The following is a 17,256-nucleotide window of genomic DNA, read 5'->3' as shown; positions in this document are numbered from 1 at the left end:
AAACATACCTTGACTACAGTATTTACTTCTGCCTTCTTCTTTCGCCTCACCAACTTAAAACTGGATGCTCCCACAGGGCAGTGGGGAGTGGAGAATGAGGAGGGATTGGTTAATGGGTACTGAAATACCGTTAGATAGAATAAGATCTAGTGGTTTTATAGCACAACAGAATGACTATAGCTAACAATAATTTATTGTATATTTTGAAATAGCTAGAAGAGAAGATTTAGAATGTTCTCAATACAAAGAAATGATAAATATTTGAGGTGATGGATATTTCATTTACCAAGGTTTTCTCATTACACATTGTGTGCTTATATCAGAATATTACATGTACCCCATAAATATGTATAACTATTATACATCCATAAAAAATGAAAATAAAATAAGTACTGCATGGGAAATTTAGAAAAAGACTGCTGTCTCTGGAAATTGACTGTAGCTGCTACCAAGTTGTCTTCTTTTCAGTCTTTGCTTCTTTAAGTCATTGGTTTCCTTTTCTAAGTCTGGGTTGAAAGGAACTTAGGTCATAGCCCTGTGTTCCCCAGATGCAGGAAGGTTGATAAATCAAGCATCCATCATTTTACACTCACAGAATGGAGGACAATCTGTCTCTACTTTCCACCTAGGGGAAGGGGATTATGAGGCAGAACAGAGAAGGAAAAAAATAATCCCACAATTGTCTGTAACACTGCCATTTACTTCTTTTGGGATACCTATTAGCAGTAGATTAGAGTTTTTCCACCTCTCTCCCATGTACTCTTAAGTACTCACAGATACTTTGGGTCTCTTTTTCTTCCCTGACCTGCATTCTAGAGAGATTTCATCAGTACTGGCTTGCGACTGTTTTCTTTTGAATTCTTTCTAACATATATCCTCTCTATTGAGGTTTTCTTTTTTCATTGGCAATGTTTTTGTGTGATTTTATTGTGGTGAAATATATATATATAATATAAAGTTTACCATTTCAATTCTTTAAGTGTACAACCCAGTGGCATCAAATACATTCACAATGTTGTGCAGCTGTCATCACAATTCATCTCCAGAACTTTCATTATCGCCAAAAGAATCTCTGTCCCTATTAAATAGTTACTCCCCGTTCTGCCTCTACCCAGCCTCTGGTAATCTCTATTCTACTTTCTGTCTATGAATTTTCATATTCTAGGTACCTAATATAAATGGAATCATAACATTTGTCTTTTTGTATCTGGCATATTTCACTAGCATAGTGCTTTGATGATTCATCCATGTTGCAGAATGTATTAGAATTTCATTCCTTTTTAAGGTTGAATAATACTCCATTGCACTTATATAGACCACATTTAAATTTTCCATTCATCTATTGATGGACACTTGAGTGTTAATAATTTTCGTTTGCAAGTTTCCTAGTTGATTCTATTGCATATCATCGTTTCTTGTTTTATTTGTGCTTGGTTCTGTTTCATACTTTTTCCTTTCTGAAATGGAAGTGATTCTTTTCATTTCTCTAAGCATCCTAAACATTTAAAAATGTTTATCAGGCCATTTCATAAAGTTAATTTTATCTGAAAAGGATTTACAGATGGCCCCCAGAGTATGATGGTTTGCCTTAAGATTTTTCTGCTTTACAGTGGTGCGAAAGTGATACGCATTCAGTAGAAACCATACTTTGGGTACCTGTACAAACATTGTGTTTTTTACTGTCAGTACAGTGTTGAACAAGTTATATGAAATATTTAACACTTTATTATAAAGTACACTTTTTGTTAGATGATTCTGCCAAACAGTAGGGTAATATGAGTGTTCTGAGTACATTTAAAGGAGGATAGGCTAAGCTATGGATGTTTGGCAGGTTGGGTGTGTTAAATGCATCTTTGACTTCATGGTATTTTCAACTTACAACGGGTTTATGAGGATGTAACCCCGTTGTAAGTTGAACAGCATTTGTGTTGTTTTTAAGCCTTTTAACATAATAGAGTCTTCATGCATTGTAGAATTTTGGTTTTCAGAAGTGGATGATTTTGTTTCCCCTCTCCGTTTTTCCCTCTGAGCATATCTGTCTAGTGCTTGAGCAGTTACTGCTATCTGTCCCCTAACCTCCAGTGTGGAACCAGGTCCTTCAGCAGCATTTTAGAGCTTCTTCCCCACAGTGACATTGGGGCTGTGGTAGATTCTGTCCCTTGGCTGAAGTGGGGAGGGGGCTGCTTAAGGTCCAGTCTCCTTAGTCCTGCAGCTTGCTGAAAACCATAGTCCTAAATGAGGTTTAATAGCAGTTGGTGTTGTGCCTCATGTTGGCTTTCTTTTCCAAAACTTCAACCAGTGAATCTGGCCTTGGTTCCCATCTCATTTTGAGCACTTTTTCCCTCCTTGTTATCCCCCTAAGTTCCTAGTCACCAGTGCTGGCTTTTGACTTCAGAGTCTAGAAGACCTGTGATTTCACCCTTGTTCACTGCTGTGTTTTTGTTGTTGTCATTGTTGTTCTGTTGTTGCTGTACTGAGATATTTATTTTATTTTGGATCTCAAAAATATTTATATTTTACCTATAGTTGCTGTGTCTTTGGAGCTGAGGAAATATGTCAAAATAAGAATTTACTGAGCTATTTTGATAAGACATCTGTAAAAAATATAAAGTACAATATAAAATCTAGCTGATTTTGACATTTTATTCTAGAAACTCTTTGCTTAATTGTAAGCAATGAAAATTAAAGATTGAGAGTCAACAATAGCTACCATTTATTAACTATCCTATATACTAATCATTTTATTTGGTACTTCACACTTAACCACATCACACTTTGGTATCCCAGATTCATAGTGGAATTGTCCACTTATTCCCGATGAGGAAGGCAAGGCTTTGAGAGTTCAAATACCTTTACTAAAGTAGCATAGCTAGGAAGTGAGGAAACTAGCAGTTGAGGCCAAATTATCATAAGTCCTATGTCTTAGAACTGTAAGATAGGAACAATCTCAGTTTTTCATAGATCTTAATGATTAAAGTAGCCAAAGACCTAATAGATGAAACTCCAAGGAAATTGTATTTTACTTTCTCTTGCATATCATTTCTGCATTAATCTTACTAAAACACAACACTCCTTTAACATCGCTCATGTTTTTTCCATAGTGTCAAATTTAAAATCTCACAGCCTTGCAGTGAGTGCAGAGGTCCGGATCCACAGCCCCGACTTGGGCGGCTGCAGCCTCATTGGTGCAAGGCTCCTGCCTACTCCTTGGCCCCCAAGAACCCAGGGAGGCCCAGGTCCACAACCGTGACTTGGGCGGCTGCAGCCATGCCCAAAACGGTGGGGCTGCTACCTGTAGCTCCTGGCCCTCTGGAGCATGCAGCCCCTGCTGTGCTCCCTCATAGCCTGGGGCTGGGGCTCTAGGTCCTTGCTGGGCCCCGGCCAGTGTCCAGGGCAGGGGCAACGTCTCCCCGAGCTCCCTCGGTGGCTCCAGTGCTCAGGGGCGGCCCAGAGCTCCCCCTCACCTGGCTTGGGGCCCTGCCCAGGATGGGCATCTCTAGGAGTGGATCGCAGGCCTTGGGCCGGCCATTGGGAGTGATACTGTGCAGACCTATATGGGGTAGACCCTGGGGATGCGACCCTGGGCATGCGACCCTGGGCGGGCCTGTGCAGACAGCCTCCTCCAGAGGCGCAGGAATCCAGTGCTCTCTGCGAGGTGGGCATGGTGACTGCACTGCTGGCTGATCCCCGAAGTGGGCACCACTCTCACTTCCTGCCCCTGGCCCCTGAAGCGTGGCTCCAGCACTGCCTCCTCCCATCACCCTCCCTGCAGCAGTGGCAGGAGAGAGCAGTGACTTGGGGAGAGTTTATGGAGCTGCAGAGGCTCCGGGCCTGGGGCTGGGTCCTGCCTGGCTGTGTAAGGGTGAGGGCAGTGCAGTAAGCCGCCTCCTGGAGGTAGGGCACGAGAGACTCACCACAGCTATTGCTGCTCCTGCAGCCGCTCCTGCCTCCACCGCCCACGCCTCCCCACTACAGATGGCCTGCTGCCATCAGTAGCATGAATTCTCTTTAATATGCCTTGCTCATTATTTTTTCTGTGCCACTTTTTATAGCATAGTACGGTCTTTAGGACTCTCTCTCCACCTGCTTGCCTTTCAGATGCAAGCATCTTCTAGTAACTCCACTTTCTTCATGAATCTTTATCTGTCTGCAACAGTTTACAGTGAACCTTTTTAGAACATTAGATGTTATAGTTGATGTCACACATATAGCATCTATTTGTGCTTTATGTTTAAGTTTTGTTACTGAGATTGTGATTTCCCTGATTGTTTCTATACATCTCCTAATTATCTCCGCAGCATTCTTAAGATGTAGTATATGGAAATAACTTCAGAAATTGCAACTTGTAACCAGTAGCTTGAAGAAATAAAGGATGTCTTCTCATTCAGTTTGAATTTGTGTAGCAAGTCATCATGACTTTCTTATGACATTTATCATTAGCTTCCTCTTTTTCATCTGAGAAGATCAATATGATCTATTTCAAAAAATGAAAGTAAATTAAACCACAGTTATTTTCCTGCTCCCATCTTCCCTAAATACTCAGCATGCTGATCACCACAATATTCGGGGTGGGGTGAGAAAAGTGAGTCTCTTGGGCAGTGTCTTACATGGCTGTTGGAGCCGGGTGCCTAATCATTGTGCTTTTACTTTCCGCTTTGAGAAATTGCAGGGTTATGGAGTTTCTCTTGTTGAGCTGTGCTGCTTTGTGGGAGGGGTGATGCAGGTAAAATGAAACTTCTTACTCTCTCCACTGCGTCTATTCTGGGTTTTTTGCCTCAGTAGTGTGCTGAAACTTTTCTGCGGGATTCCTAGACTCCCACAAAGGTGCTCTCGTCCACAAGTTGTTGTGAAAATTGATGCTTCTTGGGGGCATGTGACAATAGAAAGCACCTCTTCTGCCATCTTGCTGATACTACCTTTGTCACATTTTACTCTTAACAAGCCCTTGATGAAGGCTTTTATATTAATGAGCTTGTAAATTTGATGAATATAGATAATGCCATGGCATTATTTCAAGGTGACTTTTTGTGAGCTGTGGGGGTAAGTCACACAAAATAAGAACACAGTAAAACCATGAGGCATAATCAGATAACTTATATATTCATTGATGCTCAATATTAATGCACTGAGTCATCTTTGAACAGAGTGGTGCTTTGTCAGCTGCTTCTTGTGGAAACAAATAATACTTGATGCTAATTTTGTGGAATATATTTTCCTGGACTTTTTTTTTTCAGATGGACGATATTCCCCTTGGCTAATAAATGTGTATAAGTTACCTCAGTATATCAGTATATCAAATCTTTGGTCATATAAAGTATTTTATTAACCCTCAACATTGGTGTAGACATTATAGAAATATTATCAAGTTAGTCTTCCTGCTTTCAGTAACTTTTCTTTCAGGTTACTTGTGTTAAGATCTGGAATTTTTACTGTCTTTTGAAAAGGTCCTATGAGAGCTGGTCCCAGTCATACCAGCTTTTTTTCATCGTGGATGTGTGAAATTGTTTTCCAACTCAGTGACATCTTACATACTTTTCTCATTTGCAGGTGACACCATAACTCGTTTTCTCCCTTTGCACACACTTTTCATGTCATGATTTTTTTGCATGTATTGGGCCTTGACACTTCTTCAGAGAAGAGTTTATTGATCTGCTCATTGTAAATTGTAAAGCTAAAAATCTTTCATTGTACCTGTATTAGTCTGTTCTCATGCTGCTAATAAAGACATATCTGAGACTGGGTAATTTATAAAGAAGAGATTTAATGGACTCACAGTTTCACGTGGCTGGGGAGACCTTGCAATCACAGTGGAAGGCAAAGGAGGAGCAAAGTCACATCTTAATGGCAACAGACAAGAGAGCATGTGCTCGGGAACTCCTCTTTACAAAAACCATCAGATCTTGTGAGACTCGTTCACTATTATGAGAACAGCTTGGGAAAGACCCGTCCCCATGATTCAATTACCTCTCACCGGGTCTCTCCCACAACACATGGGAATTATGGGAGCTACAAGTCAAGATGAGATTTGGGTGGGGACATAGCCAAACCACATCAGTACCTTTTCATTTTCATTTTAGATTTCTTACTGTCCATGTCTGTCTGATTCCCTGTCCAGACCAAGAGATTTCTGAAGATAGTAATCCTGTTCATTTTTGTTCACTGATAAGTTTTTGACAGTTGGCACAGGGACTGGCATTATAGTGGATGCTGCTTATGAAGTAGTCAGAGAGAATCCAAGCACCTTTCTGTTACTAGGTTCAGAATTCCTCTACCAGACTTAGAATTCCTCTGCTGACATTGTGTTGCAAGAAATACAATACCAATATAATGGAGTATGCATTAAACTTTTCAAAGTTTAATTGTGTGGGTTCCTCCCTGCCACAACCCCCCACATTTTTCCAGATCTTTTTTTTTAACCAAGGGTATGAGCAAACTTTCATGCAGAAAAATGTTAAAGGACATAAATAATTAAAAAAAATTAATCTGAGCAAGACTTGGGTAGTATCATGGGTTTTCCTTGAAGGAAAAAAGCTTAGAGACTGTTCTTTAAAAAGTGTGTTTTAAGGATAGTATTATAAAAAGTAAAACTGAGGACTTACACAGTAAAACCCAAATCTCTTTAATTCAGTTCACTTTCACTGTTGCAGTATATCATTATAAAAAGGTCTTTGATAATTAGATATACTTTTTATTTGCATAAATTTAAAATGTGAGTTAAACAAGTAAAAGACAGGAAACAGTTTGCTGAGATTTTTTTCAGAGATAATATGGCTGTCTTTTGTGGCTCTGGTTCTAGGCAGTATGAAACTGTGGTTCCACTTGAAGATTCTATTGTGACTGAGGTTACAGCAACTCTACAAGAATGGGCAAGTTTGTGGAAACAGTTGTATGTGGTAAGTAGTTGATTACTGGTTTATTGGATCATTAAAGTTTAGTGTACCAAGTAAAAATATTAACCTGTGCTAAGTATGCAGTTTTAGATTTCTGAATATTTGCAGTTTATCAAATGTATATTCTTAGTATTTACTGAAACATAGCAGACTGAGTTTTTTCAACCTGAGGAGCACACATTATTGTTCATATGCCTGTAGTTTCTCTACTCCAGTCGCTGGAATATGTTACATAGCACCAGGGATCTTAGCTGTCTTACTCATTGTTGTGTCCCCAGATGCTTTCATAAAACAGATAATTACAGAACAAATGAACCAACTTGAGAGTTATTTATTTTTATCTTTTGTGAACCTAATGGTGGATATAAAGGCCAATAAATTGTGTTAACAGTTTATAGCAGCTACTAAGCTTCGAGGATATGTCATATCTGACACTTTGCTGGCCCAATAAATTAATAGAAAATGTAATAGAAGCCAGGCATGGTGGCTCACACCTGTAATCCTAGTGCTTTGGGAAGCTGAGGCAGGAGGATTGCTTAAGGCCAGGAGTTTGAAACTACCTTGGGGACCACCATCTCTACACAAAATTAAAAATTTAGTTGGGTATGGTGGTGTGTGCCTGTAGTCCTAGCTACTTGGGAGGCTAAGGAATGAGACCCTGTCTCTTAAAAAAAAAGTAATAGAAACCTAATAAAAAAGTAATAAAGTTCTCAGAAAACTTAGAAAGTAGAGAGTGATAAGATGTAGAAATAATCATAATATCTACACTAAAAATAAGTGACAGGGTTTGAACTCTGGACAATATGGAGTAAACACATTTTATTTTACTTCTACTAATACAACAAAAAGCCCTGGATAAAGCACATAATTCACCTCCTGGAAAACTCAGAAAGTTAGAAAAAAGAGAATGAACTGCCAAGGGATTTGGGGGCTCAGGATCAAATGAATTTTCTTTCTCTCTCTCTCTCCTTTTTTCCCTTTCCTTACCTTCATATATCCTGACCTGGTCTCTGGAGAGGCACACAACTTGGAAATGCCAGTGGGTAGAAACCAACAAAGGAAAATTAGTGCCAAGGAAAGCCTGTTCTCTCTAGCCAGAGGATAGCCCCAAAAGACAGAAACTTTTTTAGTAATACTTTACTGTTCTCTAAGAGAACACACAATAAAAGCTGTATTTCTCTCCTACCGTAACAGGCATTTCAGCAGTGGCATCCATAACCAGTGCTGTTTTATACATACATCCTCCCCCTCCTACAGTAACAAGAGGATGCCCCTCTCCAGTGGAGACTGTAGAATGAACTGGAAAAATCTGGAAACATGTGGGGGTGGGTGGCCGGGAGGAACTCAGAAAATTAGACATTCACCCCCTACCCTATAGTAATGAAGTGGTGCCCCACCTCAGCGGAATATGAAGTAAGGAGGAGGTAACTTTCCATGGAGAAACCTGTGGTTGGAACTCTTGACTTCTACTTTCCTTGTTGTGCTTTCCCCAGCTGAGTCTGTGGGCAAGACTCTGACTTCCACCCTCCCTTCCCCACTGCATTGATGAGGCAGACCCTGTGGGATAGTACCCTGTCTTCCATCCTTGCCCTGCTAAAATGAGGCAGTGCTTGTCCCCACCCAAACCCAAACTGAGGAGATAGTGGGGTGAAGTTATATCATCTACATAACACAAATGAGGGAAATTAGAAAAGCACTGCAGAGATTTTTATAACTAGATTTACATTCATCCACAGCTCATAAAGGTGAGAAGATTGCAGTTTTAAGCAGGTTGACTACTTGCTAAAATAGATGATTTAAATAGGAACCAGAGTGTCATAGTACAATAATGTTCAGGATATGGTGCAGAATTACTTGTCGTATGAAAAATCAGGAAAATCTAAACTCAGCAGATGCTGATACTGAGATGACACAGATGTGGAATGATCGACAAGGACATTTAAACAGCTTTTGTAAAAATGCTTCAACAAGCAATTACAAACACTCTTGAAACAAACAAACATAGACAACCTTAGGAACAAAGTAAAAACTATAAAGAACCAAATGAAAATGATAGAACTGAAATATACAATAACCAAAATTAAAAATATATTATATAAGCTCAATAGCAGCCTATAGAAATTATAGAGAAATGAATTGGTCAATTTGAAGATAGTTCACTAGAAATTCTCCTGTACAAATAATGGAGAGAAAAATAGAAAAAATGAGCTCTGCTTCCAGAGACCTGTGGGACAATAAGATAAGATGTAACACTGTAGCCTCAGAATACTAGATAGAGAGGACAGGATGTGGAGTAAAAAAAAAAAATTTTTTTTTCTTTTTTTTAAATGAAATAATGGCTGAAATTTCCCAGTTTGGCAGAAGACATAAGCATCTTAGATTCAGGAAGCTTAGTGAACTCCAAATGGGAAAACCCCAAAGAAATCCATACTCAGACACATCATAGTCCAAATTCTGAAAATTAAAGCCAAACAAGAAATCTTGAAAGTAGCTAGAGGACATTTAACACATTACCTGTGACAACAATTTGAGTAACAGGTTTCTCATCAGAAAGTATGGCAGACAGGAAGTATCCCATCATTTTTCAACTGCTTAAAGAAAAAAAAAACAAAAAAACAAGCAGATTATCCTGAATTGTGCATCCAGCAAAAATATGCTTCAGGAATGAAGGGGTAATCAACCCATATCAGAAGGAGGAAAGTAAGAAAATTTGTTGACAGGAGATTGGTTATAAAAGAATGACTATAAAAGGAAGTTGTTCAGAAAGAAAGGAAGTGACAACAGGATACTTGGAACATTAGGAATGAAGAAAGCAATGGAAAGGGTAGATTAATTCTCTCTTCAGTTTTTAAAGTTATGTTTGATAATACAAAGCAAAAATTATAATGTTGATACAATTCTCAGTGTATGTTGAATTAATTTTTTTTTTTTTTTTTTTTTTTTGAGACGGAGTCTCGCTCTGTAGCCCAGGCTGGAGTGCAGTGGCCGGATCTCAGCTCACTGCAAGCTCCGCCTCCCGGGTTCACGCCATTCTCCGGCCTCAGCCTCCCGAGTAGCTGGGACTACAGGCGCCCGCCACCTCGCCCGGCTATTTTTTGTATTTCTTAGTAGAGACGGGGTTTCACCGTGTTAGCCAGGATGGTCTCGATCTCCTGACCTCGTGATCCGCCCATCTCGGCCTCCCAAAGTGCTGGGATTACAGGCTTGAGCCACCGCGCCCGGCCGAATTAATATTTAAGAAAACTGTTGGCCGGGTGTGGTGGCTCACGCCTGTAATCCCAGCACTTTGGGAGGCCGAGGTGGGTGGATCACTTGAGGTCAGGAGTTGAGACTAGCCTGGCCAACGTGGTGAAACCCTGTCTCTACTAAAAATAGAAAAATTAGCCAGGCATGGCGTTGCATGCTTGTATTCCCAGCTACATGGGAGGCTGAGACAGGAGAATCGCTTGAACCTGGGAGGCGGAGGTTGCAGTAAGCCAAAGTTGTGCCATTGCACTCTATCCTGGGTGATGAGAGCAAAACTCCATCTAAAAAAACCCAAAAAACTGTTTTATTAAGTGGAGAGGGAAAAGGACATAAATTATGATAGAGTAATTACATTCTATTTTAAGTATTAAAACATTCGGCCGGGTGTGGTGGCTCACGCCTGTAATCCCAGCACTTTGGGAGGCCAAGGTGGGCAGATCATGAGGTCAGGAGATCGAGACCATCCTAGCTAACACGGTGAAACCCTGTCTCTACTAAAAATACAAAAAATTAGCCAGATGTGGTGGCGTGTGTCTGTAGTCCCAAGCTACTCGTGAGGCTGAGGCAGGAGAATGGTGTGAACCAGGGAGGCAGAGCTTACAGTGAGCTGAGATCGTGCCAGTGCACTCCAGCCTGGGTGACAGAGCGAGACTCTGTCTTGAAAAACAACAACAACAAAAATTAATACTGGTAGACTGAGCAGCTCCATATGTATATTGCAATCTCTAGAGCAATCATTAAAATATTACATAAAGTGATGTAATAAAAAGTACTATAAATCAAAATAGAATACTAAAAATGTTCAAATAACCTACAGAAAAATAAGAACGGGGGTGAAACCCTGTCTCTACTAAAAAAATACAAAAAACTAGCCAGGCGAGGTGGCAGGTGCCTGTAGTCCCAGCTACTTGGGAGGCTGAGGCAGGAGAATGGCGTAAACCCGGGAGGCGGAGCTTACAGTGAGCTGAGATCCGGCCACTGCACTCCAGTCTGGGCAACAGAGTGAGACTCTGTTTCAAAAAAAAAAAAGAAAGAAAAATAAGAAAAGGAACATAGAGGCAGGTAAAATAGAGGGAGCAAACACAAAAGTAAATACTAAAATGGCAGACTTAAATCCTAGTATATGAATAATTACAAGATAGAGTTTAGCAGAATTGTACAATAAAAAAAGATATGTTGTTTATATGAGACTCACTTCAAACTCACTTGTCTATATGATGATATAGGGAGGCTTACAGATAGAAAAATATATGCTATGCAAACATGAAAGAAAAACAGGGTAATTATATTAATAACATGTCATTATATTGTGAATAATTTTTTCCTTAAATAAATACTATTAATTGTACTAATATAAGAAAAATTCAATATCAGAGCAAAGAAAACTACCAGGGACAAAGAGACAATACAAAATGATAGAAGGATCAATTCACTGGGAAGACAAAATAATCTTAATCTAACAGAGGTGCAAAATAAATAAAGCAAAACCTGAAAAAACTGAATAGACAAAAGAGAAAAAAAATCACTGTGTTGTAGTTGGGGGTTAATGACCCATTATCTTTGTAATCTGTATAACCACTAGGCAATAGTCATCAGGAATAGGGAAGAACGAAACAGTGCAATCAACTATAGGCTCTAATTTAAATTTATAGAATACTTAATAAAATCAGGATACAGATTCTTTTCAGTCAAACATGTTCATTCACCAAGATAGACAGTATCTTAGTTCATAGAGCAAATCTCAACAAGTTTGTAGTAATTGCATACAAAGGATATTCTAACCATAATGGAAACAAATTAGAAATCAGTAACAAGAAAAAACAAAAAACCAGGAAAACCTTAAAAATTAAACAACCCACTACTAAATGATCTGTGTCAAAGAGGAAACTGTGAGAGAAATAAAAGATATATCAAAGTGAATTTAAAAGAAAATATATTAAAATCTGTGGGATACTGCAAAAGCATTGTTGAAAGGAAAATGTATGCTTTAAGTCCTAATAATAGGGAAAAAAAAAGCAAGGTTTCAAATCAGACAATATCAGCTCCTGCTCTACTGTAAGAAACTAAAAAAGGACTCCAGCCTGGGCATCACAGCAAGACTCTGTAAAAAAAAAAAAAAAAAAAAAAAAAGCCAAAGCAAGCAGAATGAAGGAAAAAATGAAGAGCAGAAATTAATGAAATAAATAAAAATACAAAAGCAATAGGGAAAATCAAAGCAAAAACTGATTTATAAAAGATTAATAAAATTGATAAACACCTAGCAAAACTGAAAAAGAAAATGAGGGAAAATACTAATTACCAATATATCAAGAGTAAAGAAAGAGATATCACCACAGACATCACAGACATTAAGCAGGCAAAAAGAAAATACTGTAAACAACTTTACATACATAATGATAGTTTAAGATGAATAGGTCAAATTCTTGAAAACCATAAATTGTCAAAACTCACCCAAGACAAAATAGATAATCTGAAAATCCTGCAACTGTTAACGTAATTGAATTTATAATTAAAATCCTTCCAAAAAGAACCATCCGGTCAAATAAATGACACTAGTTTTATACAGAGTCTTCTAGAAAATGGATAAGGAGGGAATACTTCCTAATTCATATTATGAGGCTGCTATTACCTTGATACCAAAATTAGACAAAGACAGTACAAAAAGAAAAAAATACGGAGTAGCTCTTATGACTATAGACATAAACATCCTCAATAAGGTATTAACAACTTGATCAATATATAAAAATAATAATATACCACGGCCAGTGGGGTTTATTCTGGTAATGCAAGGATGGTTCAGTATTTGAAAATCATGTAGTATAATCCATTGTATTAACATTCTAAAGAAGAAAAACCACCTGATGACATTAGTTGATTCAGAAAAGTATTTTAGAAAATTCGACACCCATTCATGATAACAATTCTCAGTAAACTAGCAAAGAGGCAAACTTCCTCAGCTTGATAAAGGATATTTATAAAAACCCACAGCAAATGTCATAATGATGAGAGACAGTTTGCATTTGAGAACAAGGCAAGGATGTTACCTCTCAGCACTCCTATCAACACAATATTGGAAGATTTAACCAATGGAGCAAAGCAAGAAAATGAGAGATATATAGATAGAAAGGAAGAAATAAAACTCTTCCTGTTTGCAGATTATATGGTTGGCTACATGGGAGATCCCAAGGAATCCACAAACAAGAAGACATTAGAGTTTAAAAAGAAACCTCTTAGAATTAATAAGCAAGTTTATGGTTGGAGATATCCAAACACACACACACACACACACACACACACACACACACACACACAAATCATATTTCCACAAATAACAATGAATAATTGAAAACTGAAATTTAGAACACAGTACCATTTATTAGTTGCTCAAGAAAAAATGAGGCCAGGCACAGTGTCTCATGCTTCTCAGTACTTTGGGAGACTGAGGCAGGAATACTGTTTGAGCCCAGGAGTTTGAGATCAGCCTGGGCAACATAGCAAGACCCCATTTCTACCAAAAAAAAAAAAAAAAAAGAAAAAAAAGAAACACTTGGGCATAAATCCAACAGAACATGTACAAGATCTGTATATTGAAAACTACACAATGCTAATTAAAAGACCTAAGTAATGGAGAGGCAGTATGCTCATGGATTAGAAGAGACATATTAAAAATATTTGTTCTATCCAGACTATTGATCTATATATTTAATGAATTCCTAAAACATTCCTGGCAGGATTTTTTTTAGAATAGACAAACTGATTCTAAAATTTATAGGGAAAGTTGAAATTATTTTTTAAAATTAAAACTAAAATTTTAGGGGAGTGCAAAAGAACTAAAATGATTAAACAATTTTGAAAAGAATAATAAAGTTGGAAGAATCACTTAGTGTAATTTTAACACTTACTATGCTGTAATCAAGGCAGAGTAGTACTGGCAGAGGGATAGACACTTAAAGGGACCAAGATAAAGAGCTGAGATGTAGATTCACACAAGTGTGCACAACTGATTTTTGACAAAGGTACAAAAGCAATTAAGTAGAGGAACAATAGTGTTTTCAACAAATGGTGTTGGAATAGTTGGATATTTATAGGCAAAAGGAAAAAAAAAACTTGCCTAAGTCTCATCCTTTTTTATAAAAAGTTAGCTCAAAATGGATTGTAGGCTCAAATGTAAAATGTAAAACGATAAAACTTTCAGAAGAAAATTTTAGGAGAAAACGTTCATGACCTAGTCTTAAGTGGAGACATGGCACTAAAGGAAATGATCCATAAAGTAAAAAGGCAATACATTGGACTTCATCAAAACCAAAATTTTTGCTCTTGAATGACCCTGTTAAAAGGATGAAAAGGTAAGCCATATACTGGAAGAAAATATTTGAAAATTGTATATCCATCAAAAGATTTGTGTCTAGAATATTTATGGAACTCTGTAAATGGAACAGTAATACAACAACTCAATTAGGAATTGGGCAAAATACTTGAATAGGGACAAGGAGGATATGTGGCTAGCCAGTAAGCACATGAAAAGATTTTGCCATATCATTAGCCATTAGAGTAATGCAAATAATTGCTACAATGAGATACTAATATATATCTGTTAGAATGACTGTAATAAAAAGTACTGCTAATACCAAGTGATGTCAAGGATGTGGGTCCGGATCTCATACATTGCTGGTTAGAAGGTAAAATGGCACACCCACTTGGAGAAAAATTTGGACTTTTCTTATAAAGTTAAACATATACTTAACATGTGACCCAGCCATCACAGTCCTGTTTTTACCCTAGAGAAGTGAAAGCTTCTGTTCAAATAATAGCTTTTACATGGATGTGTATAAAAGCTTTATTTGTAATAGCATAAACTGGAAACAATCCAAATATCCTTCAGTAGGTGTGTAGAAGAAAAAACTATGGAATACTACTCAGAAACAAAAAGGAGTAATGATTAATACATCCAGCAACTTAGAGTGATTGATCTCAAGGGCATGATGCTACTTAAAAAAATGTAACTTTGGTCAGGCGCAGTGGCTAACTCCTGTCATCCCAGCACTTTGGGAGGCTGAGGCGGGTGGGCGGGCAGATCACGAGGTCAGGAGATTGAGACCATCCTGGCTAACATGGTGAAACCCCGTCTCTACTAAAAAAAATACAAAAAGTTAGCCAGGTGTGGTGGCGGGTGCCTGTAGTCCCAGCTACTCAGGAGGCTGAGGCAACAGAATCACTTGAACCCAGGGAGGCAGAGGTGACAGTAAGCCAAGATTGCGCCACTGCACTCCAGCCTGGGCGACAGAGCGAGACTCTGTCTCAAAAACAAACAAACAAACAAACAAAAAGTCAAAGGGTTGCATACTCTATGATTCCATTTACATAACATTCTCAAAGTGACAGAATTATAGCAATTAAGACAGATTTGTGTTTGCCAAGAGTTAAGGTTGAGGTCAGGGTGTGACTATTAAGGCTTAATATGAGAGAGTGTCTTTATGGTGATGGCACCATTCTGAATTCTGATTATGGTGATAGCTATTTGAATTTATACATGTGGTTTCTTTGTAATGGAGTTGATAATATTGTAACAATGTCAGTTTATTGGTTTTGACAGTGTACTGTGGTTACATAAGATCTTATCAGTGGATGAAGCTGGGTAAATGGTATATGGAATTCTCTGTATGTTTTTGGCAAGTCCTGGTGAATATCAGAGTTGTACACACCAGAGGTTTAAAAAGGAATGTTTGCCAGATATTCAGTAATTTAGAACAAAAATTGTCAATGTGATTGACATTTTCTTCTTGATATCACATACCATATGAACAAAGTTAAATTTTAAGCTTCATGGAAAGAAATAGCTTACTTGTGACAGAGATGAAATTTTTGTTAAAACTCAAATTTTTGTTAAAACTCAAAAATTTTTGTTAAAACTAAAAACTTTTACTAATAAAAATAATAATGTTTTAGATATTTTTAGTGTGAATTATGCTATTATGCTATTATGAATAGCTATTATGCTATGCTATTATTTATGCATGAGATTTTAATTATGATTGGCAGTGTTAACTAAATTGATTCCAAAAACTGTAACATAAATTTGAAGAATCCTTTTTGGATTTGATGTTAATGCTACAAAGTTAACATAAGAGGGTCTGAATTTACTTAACTTGGCTATGGTTTTGAAACTGATAACTGCAGAATCAATAACTGATTACTCTAAAGTCAAATAAATTATTCTAAATTGTTCTATTTGAACCAGAAGAGAAAAACCTCATTCCTCTGAGGCAGTTAAAACCATAATCTCTCTATCCAGTAATCTTGTTTTGATGTGAAACAGATTATCTGAGCACCATCATTTGTGGAAAATGTTGACATTATATTATGCATTCCTGTCAGAACAAGATTTGTCATTACAGATTGAACTCCTTGTTCTCCTTGTTCCCTCTTCTCAATACTGCACTTGACTGGTCTTATAAAAAAGATTGTCATATTTTAAATAGTTATTTATGTTTCACATACTATTTTTTAAAAGCCAAAAGCACACTAGAGGTCACACAAAGAATTTATATTTTTCCCTCTGCCAAGATAGTAATTAAGGCCAAGTACTAATATAAGCTAGAAAATGAATTTATTGCCCAGAATCATCTTTATTCTTTATTTTTAGAGTTACTCTGGCAATAAGAAAAAGGGAATTTTCTAGCCACTAGGAAATCTTCATCAAAAAACTTTATAGGTGAGGCACGGTGGCTCAGGCCTGTAATTCCAGCACTTTGAGTGGATCACCTGAGGCTAGATGTTCGAGACCAGCCTGGCCAACGTGGCAAAATCCCGTCTCTACTAAAAGTACAAAAAAATAGCTGGATATAGTGGCAGGAGCCACTGAGGAATAGTGAACTAACTCATTAAATGATTGATTCCCACTATTTTTAATTTACTAGCTTTTTATGTAATATAGTGCGCTTACCTTCACTACTGTCTGTATTGAAATAGAAATTGATTCTCAAATTATTTGTATAAATATGTGTTTTAAAATTTACTTTTTCTTCAAAATATGATTTATTTTAATTTTGTAATATATAGCTTTCACACCAGACATAGTCAACTTATAATAGTTTGAAAGCTTTTAGTCCCCAGGAAGACA

At 37.6% G+C, this 17,256-nt stretch overlaps 1 protein-coding gene across 10 annotated transcripts in view; it reads left to right on the top strand.

Annotated features, from left to right (window-relative positions):
* The window catches only part of DOCK3 (dedicator of cytokinesis 3), a 669,732-nt gene that overhangs the window by 210,931 nt on the left and 441,545 nt on the right, over nucleotides 1-17,256 (top strand). For all 10 annotated transcript variants that reach the window (XM_031662807.1, XM_031662809.1, XM_031662806.1 and 7 more), the window contains exon 5: nucleotides 6,797-6,893. In XM_031662807.1, coding sequence (XP_031518667.1) covers nucleotides 6,797-6,893 — 97 coding nt within the window. The remainder of the gene's footprint in view (nucleotides 1-6,796; nucleotides 6,894-17,256) is intronic.

This window comes from Papio anubis, chromosome 2, assembly GCF_008728515.1.
Source record: "Papio anubis isolate 15944 chromosome 2, Panubis1.0, whole genome shotgun sequence".
NCBI classification, from domain to species: domain Eukaryota; kingdom Metazoa; phylum Chordata; class Mammalia; order Primates; family Cercopithecidae; genus Papio; species Papio anubis.
This window is presented reverse-complemented; position numbering and strand designations above follow the sequence as displayed.